Here is a 15072-nt window from a genome sequence, read left to right on the forward strand (position 1 = left end):
TTTTCATTAATTACTCAATAATCATGACTTATTGTGTTCAGCTGGAAACCTGAATTTATTTTTAGTATTTCGCTCAAGTAGCTAAAAATTGATCGATTCAATTTGATTCATTAAAAACGTAAATGGAAGTGTTGGTAGCGTGTACGCAAGCCAGAAATGCATATGCATTCAAATCTTGCACATGTATTTAAATATATAATTGTTAATAAAAAACTACATTAGAAGAAAGTAATACAGTAATACATATAAACTTAAAACATTTGAATCGATTGAAATACGAAAAAAGGGAGAAACAAGTAATTAAAAAAAAAATTAGATAAGCTTTTATTAGTCGGTTCATTTACAGAAGCAATTTTCGTATAAATTGTTTTAATAATAGAGACTTACATACATACATATGTTGGTAGGTATGTACATATGTTAGGGCGGGTCAATTTGTATGGGAGATTTTTTCGACTATGCGGATAATGCACAGAAGGACTCTACGTGTAATTTTAAGGAAATTTGCGAAGAAGAAATAATGGGTCTGAAATCCAATTTGGATTTTGCCAAATTGCGATAATAGGTTTCTTAGCATTTTGCTGTAGTGTCGTAAAGAAGTGCCTAAATATTGTATAAAAACATGCTATAAGGGGTTTTTTCGCATAAGGAATCCATTCATGCACTTATCTTTTTTTTAAAACTTCCACTAGAGGGCGCAACAGTGAAAATTTTCACATTTTCTTCGAAACCTATTTTAGCAATTTGGCAAACTCCAAATTGATTTTAGGCCCATGGTTTCTTCGGAAAGTTTGCTTAGAATTGCACATAAAATCCTCCTTGCTATACGCGCATAGTCAAAAAAAATTGCCCGCCCTAATGTATAATGCATACAGATGAGACGCTCTAAATAAGTTTGCTAAGAAAAATGGTTTTATTGTTTTTAAAAATATTCTCCAGCATGATTTACACACTTTTGCAAGCGCCACAGGGAAGTCGGTACCTGAAAATGTGGTTTTTGAAGCGTCAACAGTTTCTACTGACATTGAAAATGTTTCTTCTGCCATTGAAAATCGTTCTTCGTACAGAATCGATAATAAATCATTAGGTGCATAGTCAGGACTACACGGCGAATGATCCAGCAAATCAATATTTTGAATGCTTAAAAAATCATTTATTTGGTGAGATGTTGCGGAGCTCCCATTGTCATGCTGAAAGGCCATTTATCGTATATTTCGTTGTATTCCCTGGTTTTCGGACCACTCAGAGTTAAGTGTGCGACATTCCCCTAACGGCACTTTAGCCACATGATCCGTTCTTGCGAAGGAACAAGCGACAATTTGTTTCGAAGGGCTTCTTGTGCAAACAGCTTTTGTTGGCTTTTACTTATTTTGAAAGACTCGATACAGATTATGTTTATTTCGTTCGCGAATTTGTGCAGTTTGTCTGCACCAATCGAGGTGAGCCTTTTTTTAGCAACGCGCATCTGACTACGTAGGTTTTTGAAGACCAAATTGTCGTGCAATTGTATACATATATGGTGAAGCACTAATGCATATGGCTGCCTCAATCTCAATATATGTATGTATGTATGCATGCATGTCACTCGGCGATCTTCCATTATCATCTTGCGCACAACGTCGATTTTTTTTTTTGTCGTATTGAACGATGCTGTCGATATTCATATGCGAGCGAAATACGATAACACCTTTTTCACCTTTCTGAAAGCTACCATTCATGGTAACCAGGATTGGTTTTGGCCCTATTTCAAACATTTTAGATAATATGCACAGTAGGACTTAATGAAATAATTGAATCGTATTTGGTAGAAATCGATAAAGCGGAGATGAACTTATGTAGTCACATAAGTGGGCAGTGCCCCCATTTTTTAAGTTTGTTATACTCGAATTTCTTGCTAAATAAGGAATTATTCCGTATATCGATTTTGAGTAAATTTGCTTTGATTTACTGATTCATAGCAGTTTTAGAACTCTGTATATAAACTACCGTTATATGGGAGGTAGATGTGGTTATAGTTTGAATTACAATACCATCCGTCCTTAGCTCAAAAGAAATACACGTACCAAGTTTCATTAAGATATCTTAATTTTTCCTCGAGTTATCCTGTGCATAAACGGAGGGACGGACGGACATGGCTAAATCGATTTCCTTTTTCATTCTGAGAATCTATCTGTATTCGCGGGTATAAAAATTACAGATTTTATGATGCAAACGTCAGATCGACTAAAATGAGGCTAATGGCAAAGAAGGGAGTCATTTTATTATTTAGTGCCCCTCGTAATATTGATTATACAGAAAAATTACTTTTGGAAAAATTTAAGTTTCAAAGTTGTCTTAGCTTCTTAGCAAATAAGCCCGGTTATTGCTCCGAACTCTATTGAATGGCATTATTTTCTTCATAGATACGCACTGTGTGAACAAATACAAGCATACCCAACTTATGTAATACAAAGTTTGTGTTGCAAGAAATCTGCAAAGTCCTAACTAAATAGTCACGACAAGCCAAATCCAATTTAACCGTCTATGCATATGTACATAAGAAGTCGTATATAAATGTGTACGCAGCAATGTAAATTCCTCAACTCACACCCAACTTGTTTGGCGAATTAGCACTCTGGAACATATTGACTAACGAAAGTTTACACTTTTGCTTATGTAAATGTGACTCGCAGTTGTGGAAAGGATTTCATGTATTCAATATTTCATGTTGTTCATTATAACTTAGTACAAGTAAAATTTTTAGTACTTATTTGTCAATAAATTTAAAGAGAAGACTTTCAAAACTTCAGCATTTGGACTGGTATCGGAAATATCTCAGTTTAGCAACTATGGTATTCTACGTTTTTATTCTTTTGGTTTCGATCAATCTTTGAAAATTACGATTCTATCTAATCTACATTTCGATCGTAGTTACTTTTTTTTAAGTTGCAGATTCGTTTGCGCATCAAATTTGCCCAATCTGCATCAACTCCGTGTTGGTAACTGCCTTTCACAAAAATTTCAAAAGCAGCCACTACTCGGTTAAGCGGTGATATCGATGTTAGCTTATTTGATCGAGTTTCTTCCGCAAAAGTATCCAAGGCACTCTTTAAGCGTCCTTATTAGGCCGAAAGTTTTTATTTGTCTAAAAATAAGAAGTCAATTTCTTTTTAGTTGTTTGTGTTTCCGACAGGGTAGGAGTATGATGTATTCTGAAACGATTTTCCGTCATCCCTTGTCAAATTGGGTTTCGAGACAAACCGGTTTCGGCATTATACCATCTTCAGTGTCATTTTTCGTTCTGAATCAGTTTGTCTTCCATTCTTACGATTATCTTTCCACTAGAATTAAAAGCAACAGAAACTTTATCTTTATGTTAAAATGATGCCCCCGTTTTCCATCCACCAATGGCGAAGCCGGTCTGGTATGCAACTCACGCGTTATAAATGTGACACTGCATGAAGAACGGGACAAATATTTTCGTAGAATAGTGAAAAATTGGGCAATGGATTCAGTGAAAGCCATGAATATTAAGAGCGTAGTTTTTAAGTGCTATTTGACCTTTTTGCTTAATGGACTGCATAAATATTAGTGAAATGTTGTGCTGAGTTGATAAAAGACCTTTAAGGCGTTGGTTTAATCCACTTTCGCTAGTGTTTTGATAGCTTTTTCGCAGAGTTAGGGTCCAGTCTCCACATAAGCATATTTTTAGGGCGGAATACACTTCATAGATCTATTAGCAATATAACCACATAAGCAATGTATACTGACGATTTTAACTTAGGTAAGTTTCGGTATTAATGCTTTTGTAAGGCATCTTGAAGATGTGCTGAGTTATTTGTCACGTTTTAGAGGCATGATATGCATGTTGTTCCAAGCTGAATTCATCGTCCCAACATTCTCTAATAGAAGCACAAAAACATATCGTCGTTTAAAGTAAAAAACCGCGTATCGTCATTCTGCAAAACCGCGTAACAGACATTGAAGGGGTTACAATCAAAAGGATCTAAGTAGGTCTGATATTTTTTTGAGATAATTAAGTTTAAAGTCGATTGTAAATTCTGGGTAAATGCATTTGAAATTACTTTTGCCTAAATGAATGCAGGTTAATTAACTAACCTCTTTGTCGCCAAATACACACTATATTTAACTATACAAATATGAGTATGACTTATATTTTCCAAAAATGTCACTTAGACCCTTATGGTTCTAGCCCCTTCATTTGCTGCCAAAAACTGGATTTGCTCACACAAGCTCTTGGCTCAATCCTTATCCATTCGTCCTGAAATGTACTAGCCAGAAATGTGATTACTTTATAAAAACAGATAGCCATTTTGAAATCTGAGTATTTTCACTCTCTAGAAAATAATTTATGCAGCCTCACATACGCGGTTTTTTCATTATCTTGATACGCGGTTTTGCATTTTATTGATACGCGGTGTTGTACTTTAAACGAAGATATAAGCCTCGTATGTTTATTAGAACTAGTTACTTTTTAATATTTAGTATTCCACTTCTGATTTATTTTATATCTTAACGTCCATTGATATTGCCCCAACCGTTTTAACAGTTTATTTTCTATTTTTAATGTTTATGCCCCCGCGTAGTTGTAATTTAGAATAACACACCTATGTACTTACGTATTTTGATGTTCTTGTATTAAGTTCGTGTTCAGTTGTATCGTCTTACTGTTAAGTTTAAAAAACAACCAATCCTTGAAGCTAACACAAAACATGATAAAGTTTTCAACTTTATTTGCAATTGTGCTTTTTAATTTATTTTTCCATATTTTATCTTATTCTCTTTTGTGCAAAATCACACGCTCAAAATTTACTTGCACACACCCGCTATTCGAAATTTGATTTGTGTGCTAAATTTTATTTGCCTACGACCGAAAATTTTCTGCACCACGGACTTCAATGCCGCCAACACCTACACTACAATACACATGTTGAATTGGGGAAATGGTAATCCAATTTCAAAAACAAAAATGCATTTGGATTGATATTTTGCGTGAATCTTTGGTTCGCGTTTACCTTTTGTTGCTCATCGTTTAATATCAACTTTCATCGCACATTTATCAAATCCATTAATTATTTTCGTATAAATGTATCACTCATCTCTTCTCGCCTCATTTTGCTCATCATTCGAATCGCTCACCTGCCGCAAAATCAACTCCAAATTCCCCTCCTCCTGCTCCCAATCAAACCACCGAACAATCCATATCCACCGCGTAGCTCCCTCGACAGCATCAACTCTCAATGTACAAGTAATATGCCCAATTGCAGCAGTCGTTCCAAGCAACCGCTAAATGCCTGGCACTCCAACATCGACGACACGAAATGCTCATACACAGGTCTCTATCCGCGCGCCTGGACCGAATATGATCTCACTGCGTACGGCGTGCGACTGATTTGTCGTCAGATTTCGCCCGTCATACCGCACGACTACAAAGATTCATGCCTGCCATGCGCCGTCTTCGTGTGGTCTGTGGAGAATGTGTGCGCGGAGGAGCGTAAGGTATCCATTACATTCACCTTCAAGAATGGTACCGGCACCAAGAAGCAGGATGCCGAGGGCGGCGCTGAGGCGGTGCTCATATCGCAGGGCAATGTGAAGGGCGTAGGCATACGACAGAAGATCGCTGGCATGCCATGCACCTATAATTTGGGTTGTCGCGTATTGCCCGAAATCAGTATTACACGCTGCACGCAGTTCGATCCGAGCGGCACGGGAGAGCAGCTATGGTCCGATTTGAAGGAGAACGGACATCTTAGTGAGAAGCATTGCGATGAGGCGTTGAAAAGTGAGTAAACAATTGGAATGGTGGAAGAGCTACATATGTAACTGTGATTTCAATGCATGTTTTACTTATTTTTAAAATAAAATACATATTTTGTATTACACTGCATCTGCATTAATATGTTTCCTATTTTCCTTCACCAGCCAAGGATCTCGGTGTTGCTTTATGCGCACAAGTTGCAGTCAAACCAAATTCTAGTCATGATTTGGAGTTCGTATTAGTTTGGGATATGCCACACATACATTTCCCAAAGAAGCACAAAAACTATACGCGTTACTACACAAAATATTTTGATGCGTCTGGCGAAGCTGGTCCAAAGATATGCGAGTATGCATTGAAGCACTATGGCAGCTGGGAGAAATTGATTGATGCTTGGCAGCGTCCTATACTTAATGATGAGTAAGTTGTTGAATGCTATTGAATATCAGCACGTATATTAATGTGTGTATTAAGTATAAGAAAACATGTTAAATACTTCGAAAAATTGTTAATTTTAGTGGACTGCCCGACTGGTACAAATGCGCCATATTTAATCAACTCTATTATATTTCGGATGGCGGTACAATTTGGCTTACTTGTGATTCCTCATTCGGCAAGGAATTGAACTATGATGACCCCAGGTATGTAGTAAACGAATTAAGTTTTTCAGGTGTTCAGCGCTTTTTACTCAGATATACGCTAAAAATCAGGAAATCGCTGAACGCCTGCAAATCTGGTTGAAGATCTATCTAGGATCTTAACGGAACTGATTTCAGACGAAAGTCTTCAATGTCACGACCTAAAAGATATGAACCAATATAATGCTCTCTAATTGTTTTTTTTTTTTTAATTTACAGTTAACCACTAATACTATATGTACGTTTTCTTTTTCAGGTTGGCTTACGGCCGCTTTGGCTATTTAGAGGGCCACGAGTACCGCATGTATAATACTTACGATGTACATTTTTATGCTTCGTCAACGCTCTCCCACCTCTGGCCCAATCTACAGGTGAGCTGTTTTTCATGCATACATAACTGCACCCTTTTTATCTCCGCTTTAATAAAATTCCTTCTTCGGCAGGTGAGCCTACAATATGACATACGCGACGCCATTGAAGTTGAATTGCCCGACACGCGTAAAATGCTTTACGATGGAAAAATTCTACCACGCCATATTAAAAATTGTGTACCCCATGATCTCGGCGATCCTGATGAGGAGCCATTCACACTCATTAACTGTTACAATATACATGATGTGAATCATTGGAAGGATTTGAATACGAAATTTATATTGCAAGTCTATCGCGACTATTATGTACTGAACGAATTGGCGCAAGCACAGGCGGATAATGCTAGCAAATTCAGCTCGATTGAGTTCATCGATAAGGATAGTCTGTATGAAATATATACGCAGGATAATAAGCGCAAGAATTCGGCGGACGAGAAGCAGCGTAAGAGAAATATGTTTGTGTATGTTACTTGAAGATTTTTTTAATAGGTGTTAAGTTGGTTTGATTATTTCTAGAGTTTCTTCCCTTTTTATTATAAATCCGTGCTTAAGTTCCTGAAATTTTTTTTTTTAAGTTTTATTAGAAAGATTAATGTATTTTTTTTTTTTTCAATTCAAACATTATTTTTACCATTTCCAGAAAATCGCAAATCCGCATCGTTGTACATCAATGAAACGAACGGCAAAGTTTATCTTATGGATGCCATGGCTTACTTGAAGGCAATGTATCCAGCATGTAAAACAATTATGGAGCGTACCATAGAATATGACACAGATAATGATGGACTAATTGAGAATACGAAATCGCCAGATCAAACGTACGATACCTGGGTAATGGATGGACCTAGGTAAGTGTGAAAAGAAATTTACATAACATATAATTTTAACATTCCTTTTTTTCCTTTATTTCAGCGCCTACTGTGCAGGCCTATGGCTCGCTGCCTTGCAAACCATGTCGGTAATGGCTACGCTGCTGGATCAGCCCAACGATTGCCTTCGTTTTCAGGATATATTGGAGAAAGGCAAGCGTTCTTTGGAAGAAAAACTATGGAATGGCAGTTATTACCGTTTCGATATGCACAACAAGGACACTATAATGGCCGATCAATTGTGTGGACATTGGTATCTGAAAACATGTGGATTCGATTATGAAGTGAGTTTCATTAGTTCAATTTATACATACCGAATACAATTTCTGCTCACCTTCGTTTCTGTTTCACAGGTCTATTCAAAGGAGAATGTACGTGCAGCTTTAAAAGAAATCTACAAAAATAATGTTATGGGTTTCTACGGCGGCAATATTGGTGCAGTCAACGGTTTCATTGCTAATTCGGATCCTGAAAAACCAGGCCACGCCGATTACACCACTTTACAAAGCGAGGAGGTATGGCCAGGTGTTACTTTTGCTTTAGCCGCCACTATGATACAAGAGGTAAGTCTTTGTAAATTATGTTATTAGTCGTTTAATCGTATACGTTATGTATCTACATACGTATGTATATACATATGTATGTATGTAAATGCATATGTGTACAATGAAATAAAAGCCTGAAGAGACAAAACCATTTTTTGTTAGTATAGAAAAAGAATTGTGTTGAACTGGTTTACTAAGTTTTTTTGTTGTGTTGCTTAAATCATTATATGCATAAAAAGCTTTTTGGTTTGTCTAACGAAATTATTTTTAAAATAGATAATTCGTAAAAATTTAATAGAATATTTAAAGTGCTAAAGTAAACTACATGTAAACTAGTTACATATGTACAAATTTTTATAACAAACTGCATTCAGTCAATTAAAATGCAGCTCCTATTATTTTACATAATAAACGAATCAAAAAGTTTTTACAAAAATAAGCTCACATTAAAACACTAACAACAAACAACCATATGTAAATGAGTGGGGCATCGTTCTTTTCTCATCGCTTCAAAGGGTTTTGTTTCTTTTGGCAACTCAAAAAGGAGGAGGAGGGATGATGATTTCTTTAAATTTGTCATTAATTCAAGAATAGTGCAAAATTTGTCACACAACCTGGCCCTCTCTCCCTATATTCGCCGCACACAAAAATGCATGTGATACTTCAAGGTGCCGAAAAGAGTAATTTTTATGCGTTTTTCTTAGTTTGCACAACTTAAGGCCACTTTTTTTTTTTGTAAAACAATTTATAAATTCCTTCAAGCGACAAATATTTGTGGTTATTTTTATTGATATTTTACTACTGCTAAAATTAAATTGCTAAATAAAAAATGTATATTAGAAAAACTCTTTTTGAGTATTTTATTTAACAATGAGATTTAGGTAATACAAGTACACTTGTTTTTAGAAATTAGTAATTAAAAACTCTGATAAAGTTGGCTTCAATAACACAGTAGGGGGGGCAAAAATATCACAGCTAAACGACCAAACACATAAACTTAATTTTGGCCTCTATATTACGATGCCGTTTTCAGAAAATCCTTACCGCGACAGTGAAATAGAAATAGTGTACAGCCTAATAAAAGTAAGAAATATTACGAAATAAAATATGAGTTATAAAGCAAAACCACATATCTGAACAATCAGTTGTATGGGTGCTATATGTGGTAATGAACCGATTTCGATGATTTTTAGAAATAGTTAAGGTGATATCAAAACTTACACTGAGGAAATCATTAACAAAAAAGTTAAAAGTTATGCAAATTTTCAAGCACCGTTATGGCAAAAACTGGAGCTAATCTGGCAAAACGGGGGACGCCATTGAACTAAGAAGGTTCCAATTAAGTAAGGTCGGCTACCAAAACCTTTGCTCAAAAACAGTTCAAAACCTGAGCACAGTGTTATAAGCGACGAAAGTTTCACCGTCAGAGTTCTAAAACTTGCCTCCTAAATATCTCAAAATTTTGACGTGATACGGATTTTCTGAAAGCGGCATCGTAATCTAGAGGCCAAAATTAAGTTTACGTCTTTGATTGTTGAGCTGTGAAATTTCTAAAGTTTAAAATTTACCTACAGTCTTATAGCCTCGGCTACGTGTATTCTTTTAATCGTTTCCTTGAAGAGTATTAAAATTATTAGCTACATAATTAAAAAAAAAAACCAAGTAACCACAAATATTTTAAGCTTTAATTCATTTTATATATTGCTTTAGAAAAATTATCCAAAATACATTCGAGACAGCTAAGAACACGCATACAAACTCTATTTTCGGCACTTGAAAGTTTCACATCTATTTTTGTATGCGGCAGCTTATTTAGCTGAAAATTTTAGTCAATAAAAAAATACATAAATTTGTTCACAACATGGTTAAAGAAGCGATACATAAAAAGGTTAAAACTATGTATGTATGTCATGGTCATCAATACAAAACGCCCGAAATGAGTTTTTTAAAAGCGGTTTTCTTCATGAATTTTCTAAGAAATAAATAAATTTTGATTTTTTTTCAAGTATCGTTTTCGTCGGATTTCCACTCACCAATAAATGACCAAAATTTTAATGACAGAGTTGGCATTCAAAAATACCCAATACGTCTTTACGTTGATATATGAATGTAAATAGCTATTGATTCTCGCATGGCTCTTTGAAAATGGTTTACAATTTTTGTCATTTCGTGCCTAATGGAAACTCGGCATACGACATTTTGTAATGGTGACTATGTACATTAGGGCGGGTAATTTTGTTTTTACTGTGCGCGTATAACATTTTACGTTTAAATTTGCCGAAGAAACCATGGGTCTAAAATCAATTTGGAGTTTGCCAAATTGCGAAAATAGGTTTCGAAGAATATGTGAAATTTTTCACTGCTGCCCCTCTGGTGGAAGTTTTAAGAAAAAGATAAGTTCAGAAATGGATTCCTCATACGAAAACAACCCCTTCTAGCATGTTTTTATACAAAATGTATGCACTTCGTTACGACACTACAATAAAATGCTAAGAAACCTATTTTCGCGATTTGGCAAATTCCAAATTGATTTTAGACCCACGTTTTCTACGGCAAATTTACTTAGAACTACACGTAGAATTCTTGTGCGCTATACGCGTATAGTCGAAAAAATCTCCCGTACAAATTGACCCGCCCTAATGTTCATTTCTAAAGGATTTTGTCGCATGTATGCATCGTTCACACCCCAGCCAGCAGAGAAACGTAAGCAAAGTACAGAAAGGTCTTCAATTTTCGTATCCGAAAAACAGTGCGGCTTTCGTACTCGGAAACGTATAGAAAATTACATCCATTTTCGCTAATTTCACCGGCACATAAAAAAAAAGTGGTGTGTGCTTTTAACAACACCCACCAACCGACTGGTATTTCGACCCTTTGAATCCGAATCTGAGGTCCGTTCGTATACCCTCAAAATTCCTAGTAAATTTCGAATTTATTGCCATTTTTTCACAATTTTCGCAAATAACCCGAAATTTAGGAGTACGAGTCAAACGGGCCTCAGATTCGGATTCAGTGGATCGAAGTACGTGTCGGTAGGTGGATCTGGTTAAAAGCACATACGCCTTTTTTTGTGTGTAGGTGTTTTTAGTATCCGAAAAACATTCCTAAAAGATCACGTCATTCGAAAAAAAATAATTTTATTTAATTTGTTTTATATTTTTGGCCAATGTCTGTGCTTAAACAATTCTCTCTTTACAAGGGATAATCACTAACCAATTTTGTCCTTAGTGGAGTTTATAGGTTATTCTATCTCGAAGGACATATATAAGGAATTTATACATACAAAATGTGTATTTTCACATATTACAACATGCATATTTTACTACACAAACTTAAAAAATCATTTTACCAAAAAATTTATTTATTTTAGGGCATGTTTGATGAGGGCTTCCAAACCGCTGGTGGACTCTACAAAACGCTGAGTGAGAGAATTGGTATGAATTTCGAGACGCCAGAAGCGTTATATGGTGAAAAGCACTATCGATCAATTGGTTATATGAGACCGCTAAGCATTTGGTCCATGCAAGTGGCTTGGGAGAGAAGAAAAGCGCTACGTGACTAAAGAAGAGACGACAAAGCAATTTCATCCGTTTTAAATATAATGACATGTTTACAGTTTGAAAGCATTTTCAGCGTGCAGCTAATACAGCTGATATGAAAACTAAAAGACACAGCATTAAAGGCAAAAGAAAATGGTTTTTTTTTCACCATGTCTCACGGCTCATATAACACAAAATTCAGTGCAAAAATGTATGGATGTATTGCTACGAAAAAAAGTACAAGTTGTTAAGCTTACTATATTTGTAAATGTCATAAATTTGAAAGCATTTTGTAAAACGTTTTTAATTTTAAGTGGATATTCCCATTTTGAAAATAAGCTTAGCTAAGACACGCTTACAAACCAATGATTAAGAAATGATCTATGTAACTAGTTGTAGTTGTGAGAGCACAAGATTTGATATTTTTACAGATGCGAGCAAACTTTGATTTTGCGAAAGTACAAAAAACGGGAAATAAAGTCGAACCAAATTTAAAAATGCACTTGTTGAGAGCGAGCTTACGATTATTTCATAGTAAAATTAATTGTATGCTTATAAAATGTACTGCATATGAATGCATGTGTTAGGTGTAGCTAGGATTGTTTGAGAATCTAAGAGTAAGAAGGAGCTAGCAGCAAGAGCTTTTTGTGGAATTGCAATATAGATTTTATTTCATTCAAAAAAGACACTACTATGTTTACAAGTTAAATTTTTTTTAAGCAAATCTGGGAAACAAAATTTTATGAAAGCTACAAATGGATGGCACTCCATCAAAAGTCCTCAAAATATGAGGCAAAGACGTTAATGCCGACTTCACAATGAAATGAACTATTCAAAATAGGTTCCTTCTGTGGAAGAGTAACTATCATTCATTTGACTTATAACCGCAGGATCTAAAGAGAAAATCAAGTACACTTTTTAGATGTTTTATCTTCAGAATCAACAGTATAAGTATTCAGCATGAGATAACCAATCTGTGTATTAGTATTAACAATGAAAGGCAGTGCAATAAAATGATGTGACTGTTTTTAAGATGGAAATGCTTGCGCCACTCTTCCGGCCCCAGAACGGGTATTGCCATTTTCTTTTATTAGTTTTATATAACATTTGGTCAACAAATAAGTGTGTAATTAAAAGGCTTTAAATTTAGTTTAATAATAAATTACTCATTTAAAAAACACTGAAAGGGTAAATGGCAAAAGCGTGTCTAAAACAAGAAACCTATTATTTGTAAAGTATTATTTCACAAGTCGGAAACTACCATTTAGTTTAGTTCCTATTTCTCTTTATTTCGACTATAAAAATAATTACTTAACTTTTTAGTTTAAAAAAAAAATATATATTTTTAAGCATATTAGCATTTAGTTTAGCATTAAAGCCAGCAAACAAAAAAGAAAACGGCATTATCGAAGCACAAAAACTCGTACTACTAGTAGTAAGTGCTATCTGTTAATTTTATATACAAAACAAAATGCATATTTACCTTCATACATACATACATACAAAATGTATACTGTTGCCTTGTTCAAAACGCTAATCTTCAATCATACACGAATATTATATGTATTTAGGTGTGTATCGGTAATGATGCTAAAAGGGGTTCTAAACCAAAAAAAGATATTTCAATCGAGAAATCAAGGCAAAAATTATTTACAAATATCTCCAAGAAAAAGTATTTTTGAACGAATAGTTGCAGCGAAAAAAGTTATTTGTGTATTTAATCCGTGTATTGAAAAAATCGCATATTTATGATGTTAAATAAAGAAAAATATGTATTGAAAATATTCAATGAGTTTTCCTGATAATTGCGATGGAACAACACGAGATTGTTAAATTTTCTGAAACATTTCCCAAATCTAGGTATAAATATATTAATACGCTAATAAAAATTTTGTCAGCGTTCGTTTGGCGATTCTACCGAACCGATTTGAAAACCATTGGAAAGGTATTTCTCTATAGATGAGGAGTTTTTATGGTTTCAATATTGGTTGAAAATTACGGCCAAAATCGTCGTTTAAAAATTTACGTATTTGTGTATAGTTGTTGTTGCCATCTGTTCAATTTCAGTTGTTTTCGCATTTGATTTCACTTCGTATTTGTAATTAAACTATGTAATAAAGACAAATGTGATGATGAAGAAATAAATGATAAACATAATGAATAAATGATGACAAAAAAGGCACCATGAACCATTAATCGAACAAATTTTTGATTCGAACCGAAAACCTAACCACTGTTCATAAACTGGCGCGTTACATTTTATGATTTCCGAACTGTTGAACCGAACCGAAGCCCCGGTTCAAAGACCAAAAAACCGCTTTGACGAACCACTCCAAAAGTGCAAAAACGGTTCGAACCGCTGAACCGAACCGACGAAATTTTTCATCCGGTTCCCCTCCCTGCAAAAAAGTAAGGCAAAGTTCAAGAAAGAGACGAAAATTAAAATTATGAGAAATACAGGAGTCGAAATAAATTCAGACGTAAAAAAATTTAGTTATCGAAAGTTATGAAGTAAGGCTAACTTCCAAAATGTCATTTGCAATGCATACGTCGTAAGCATCATATTCCGTATTGTAAGAGTATTGTTTTAAACTAGGCATAATTATATATTTGCATATACGTAAATGCTACTTTTCTGCTGCGTTCAAATATGTGGTACATACGAGTAGATACAAAAAAGTAGGGGCGCGTTCAGAAATGCATCAAGCCAGTTTTCCGGTTTTGAAATTGATTTTTGTTGTTTTGTTTTATTCATCTTATGCTTCATATATTCAGAGTACTATGATATTGCCAAAATTAAGGGATGTGGCCAACCTTTTCAAGCTGAGAAGTAATAGATCGCCATTTCATTCCCATGACAGCCGGTTCTACGTACCGGAAGGACTCGGGTCTTACCCGACCAAGGGCAGTTGTTTCGGCGATCTAACCCCGTTTAGGTCGGCGAAATCCATCAAACGTTGCTCGATTCTAGGGCTACATCTGCTCCGTATCCTTCTGCTCAGGGCTGGTATAGAGTCTAACTCAGGGCCAGAAATTTACACCAGCTGCGTATGCCAGAGACGACTGCATACAAACTCCACCTCGGTCAGGTGCAATGCCTTTGACGGGTGGATTCAACCCTGTTGAATTGCGCCGGATACAACGTGCACCGTCGAGATCGCGAGCGAGACAATGGTGGAGGTTTAGCGTTCATCACGCACCACACCGTGCAGTATTGTCATCTGACCCTAGCATCAGACCATCTGCCCATAGTCATCTCGATTGATAAACCTTCCGACTTTACTTCCGTGGATCACCGGACCTATATCAACTTTTTTAAAGCTGATTGGAAAGGCTTCGCGGAATTCAC

General features: G+C 35.4%; 1 protein-coding gene across 2 annotated transcripts in view; it reads left to right on the forward strand.

The window, feature by feature from the left end:
- LOC118735868 (non-lysosomal glucosylceramidase) overlaps positions 1-13505 on the forward strand; it is a 35753-nt gene extending 22248 nt beyond the window's left edge. The window contains exons 3-11 of one of the 2 annotated variants that reach the window (XM_036465856.1): positions 5217-5785; positions 5926-6181; positions 6280-6402; positions 6656-6770; positions 6843-7212; positions 7411-7618; positions 7683-7923; positions 7993-8202; positions 11555-13505. In XM_036465856.1, coding sequence (XP_036321749.1) covers positions 5217-5785; positions 5926-6181; positions 6280-6402; positions 6656-6770; positions 6843-7212; positions 7411-7618; positions 7683-7923; positions 7993-8202; positions 11555-11746 — 2284 coding nt within the window. In that variant the 3' untranslated portion in view covers positions 11747-13505. The remainder of the gene's footprint in view (positions 1-5216; positions 5786-5925; positions 6182-6279; positions 6403-6655; positions 6771-6842; positions 7213-7410; positions 7619-7682; positions 7924-7992; positions 8203-11554) is intronic. The other variant, XM_036465857.1, reaches the window with a different exon arrangement.
- Positions 13506-15072: the final 1567 nt, after the last annotated feature.

The sequence above is a fragment of the Rhagoletis pomonella genome, unplaced genomic scaffold, assembly GCF_013731165.1.
Source record: "Rhagoletis pomonella isolate Grant_MI unplaced genomic scaffold, Rhpom_1.0 Rhpom_scaffold_00003, whole genome shotgun sequence".
NCBI lineage: Eukaryota > Metazoa > Arthropoda > Insecta > Diptera > Tephritidae > Rhagoletis > Rhagoletis pomonella.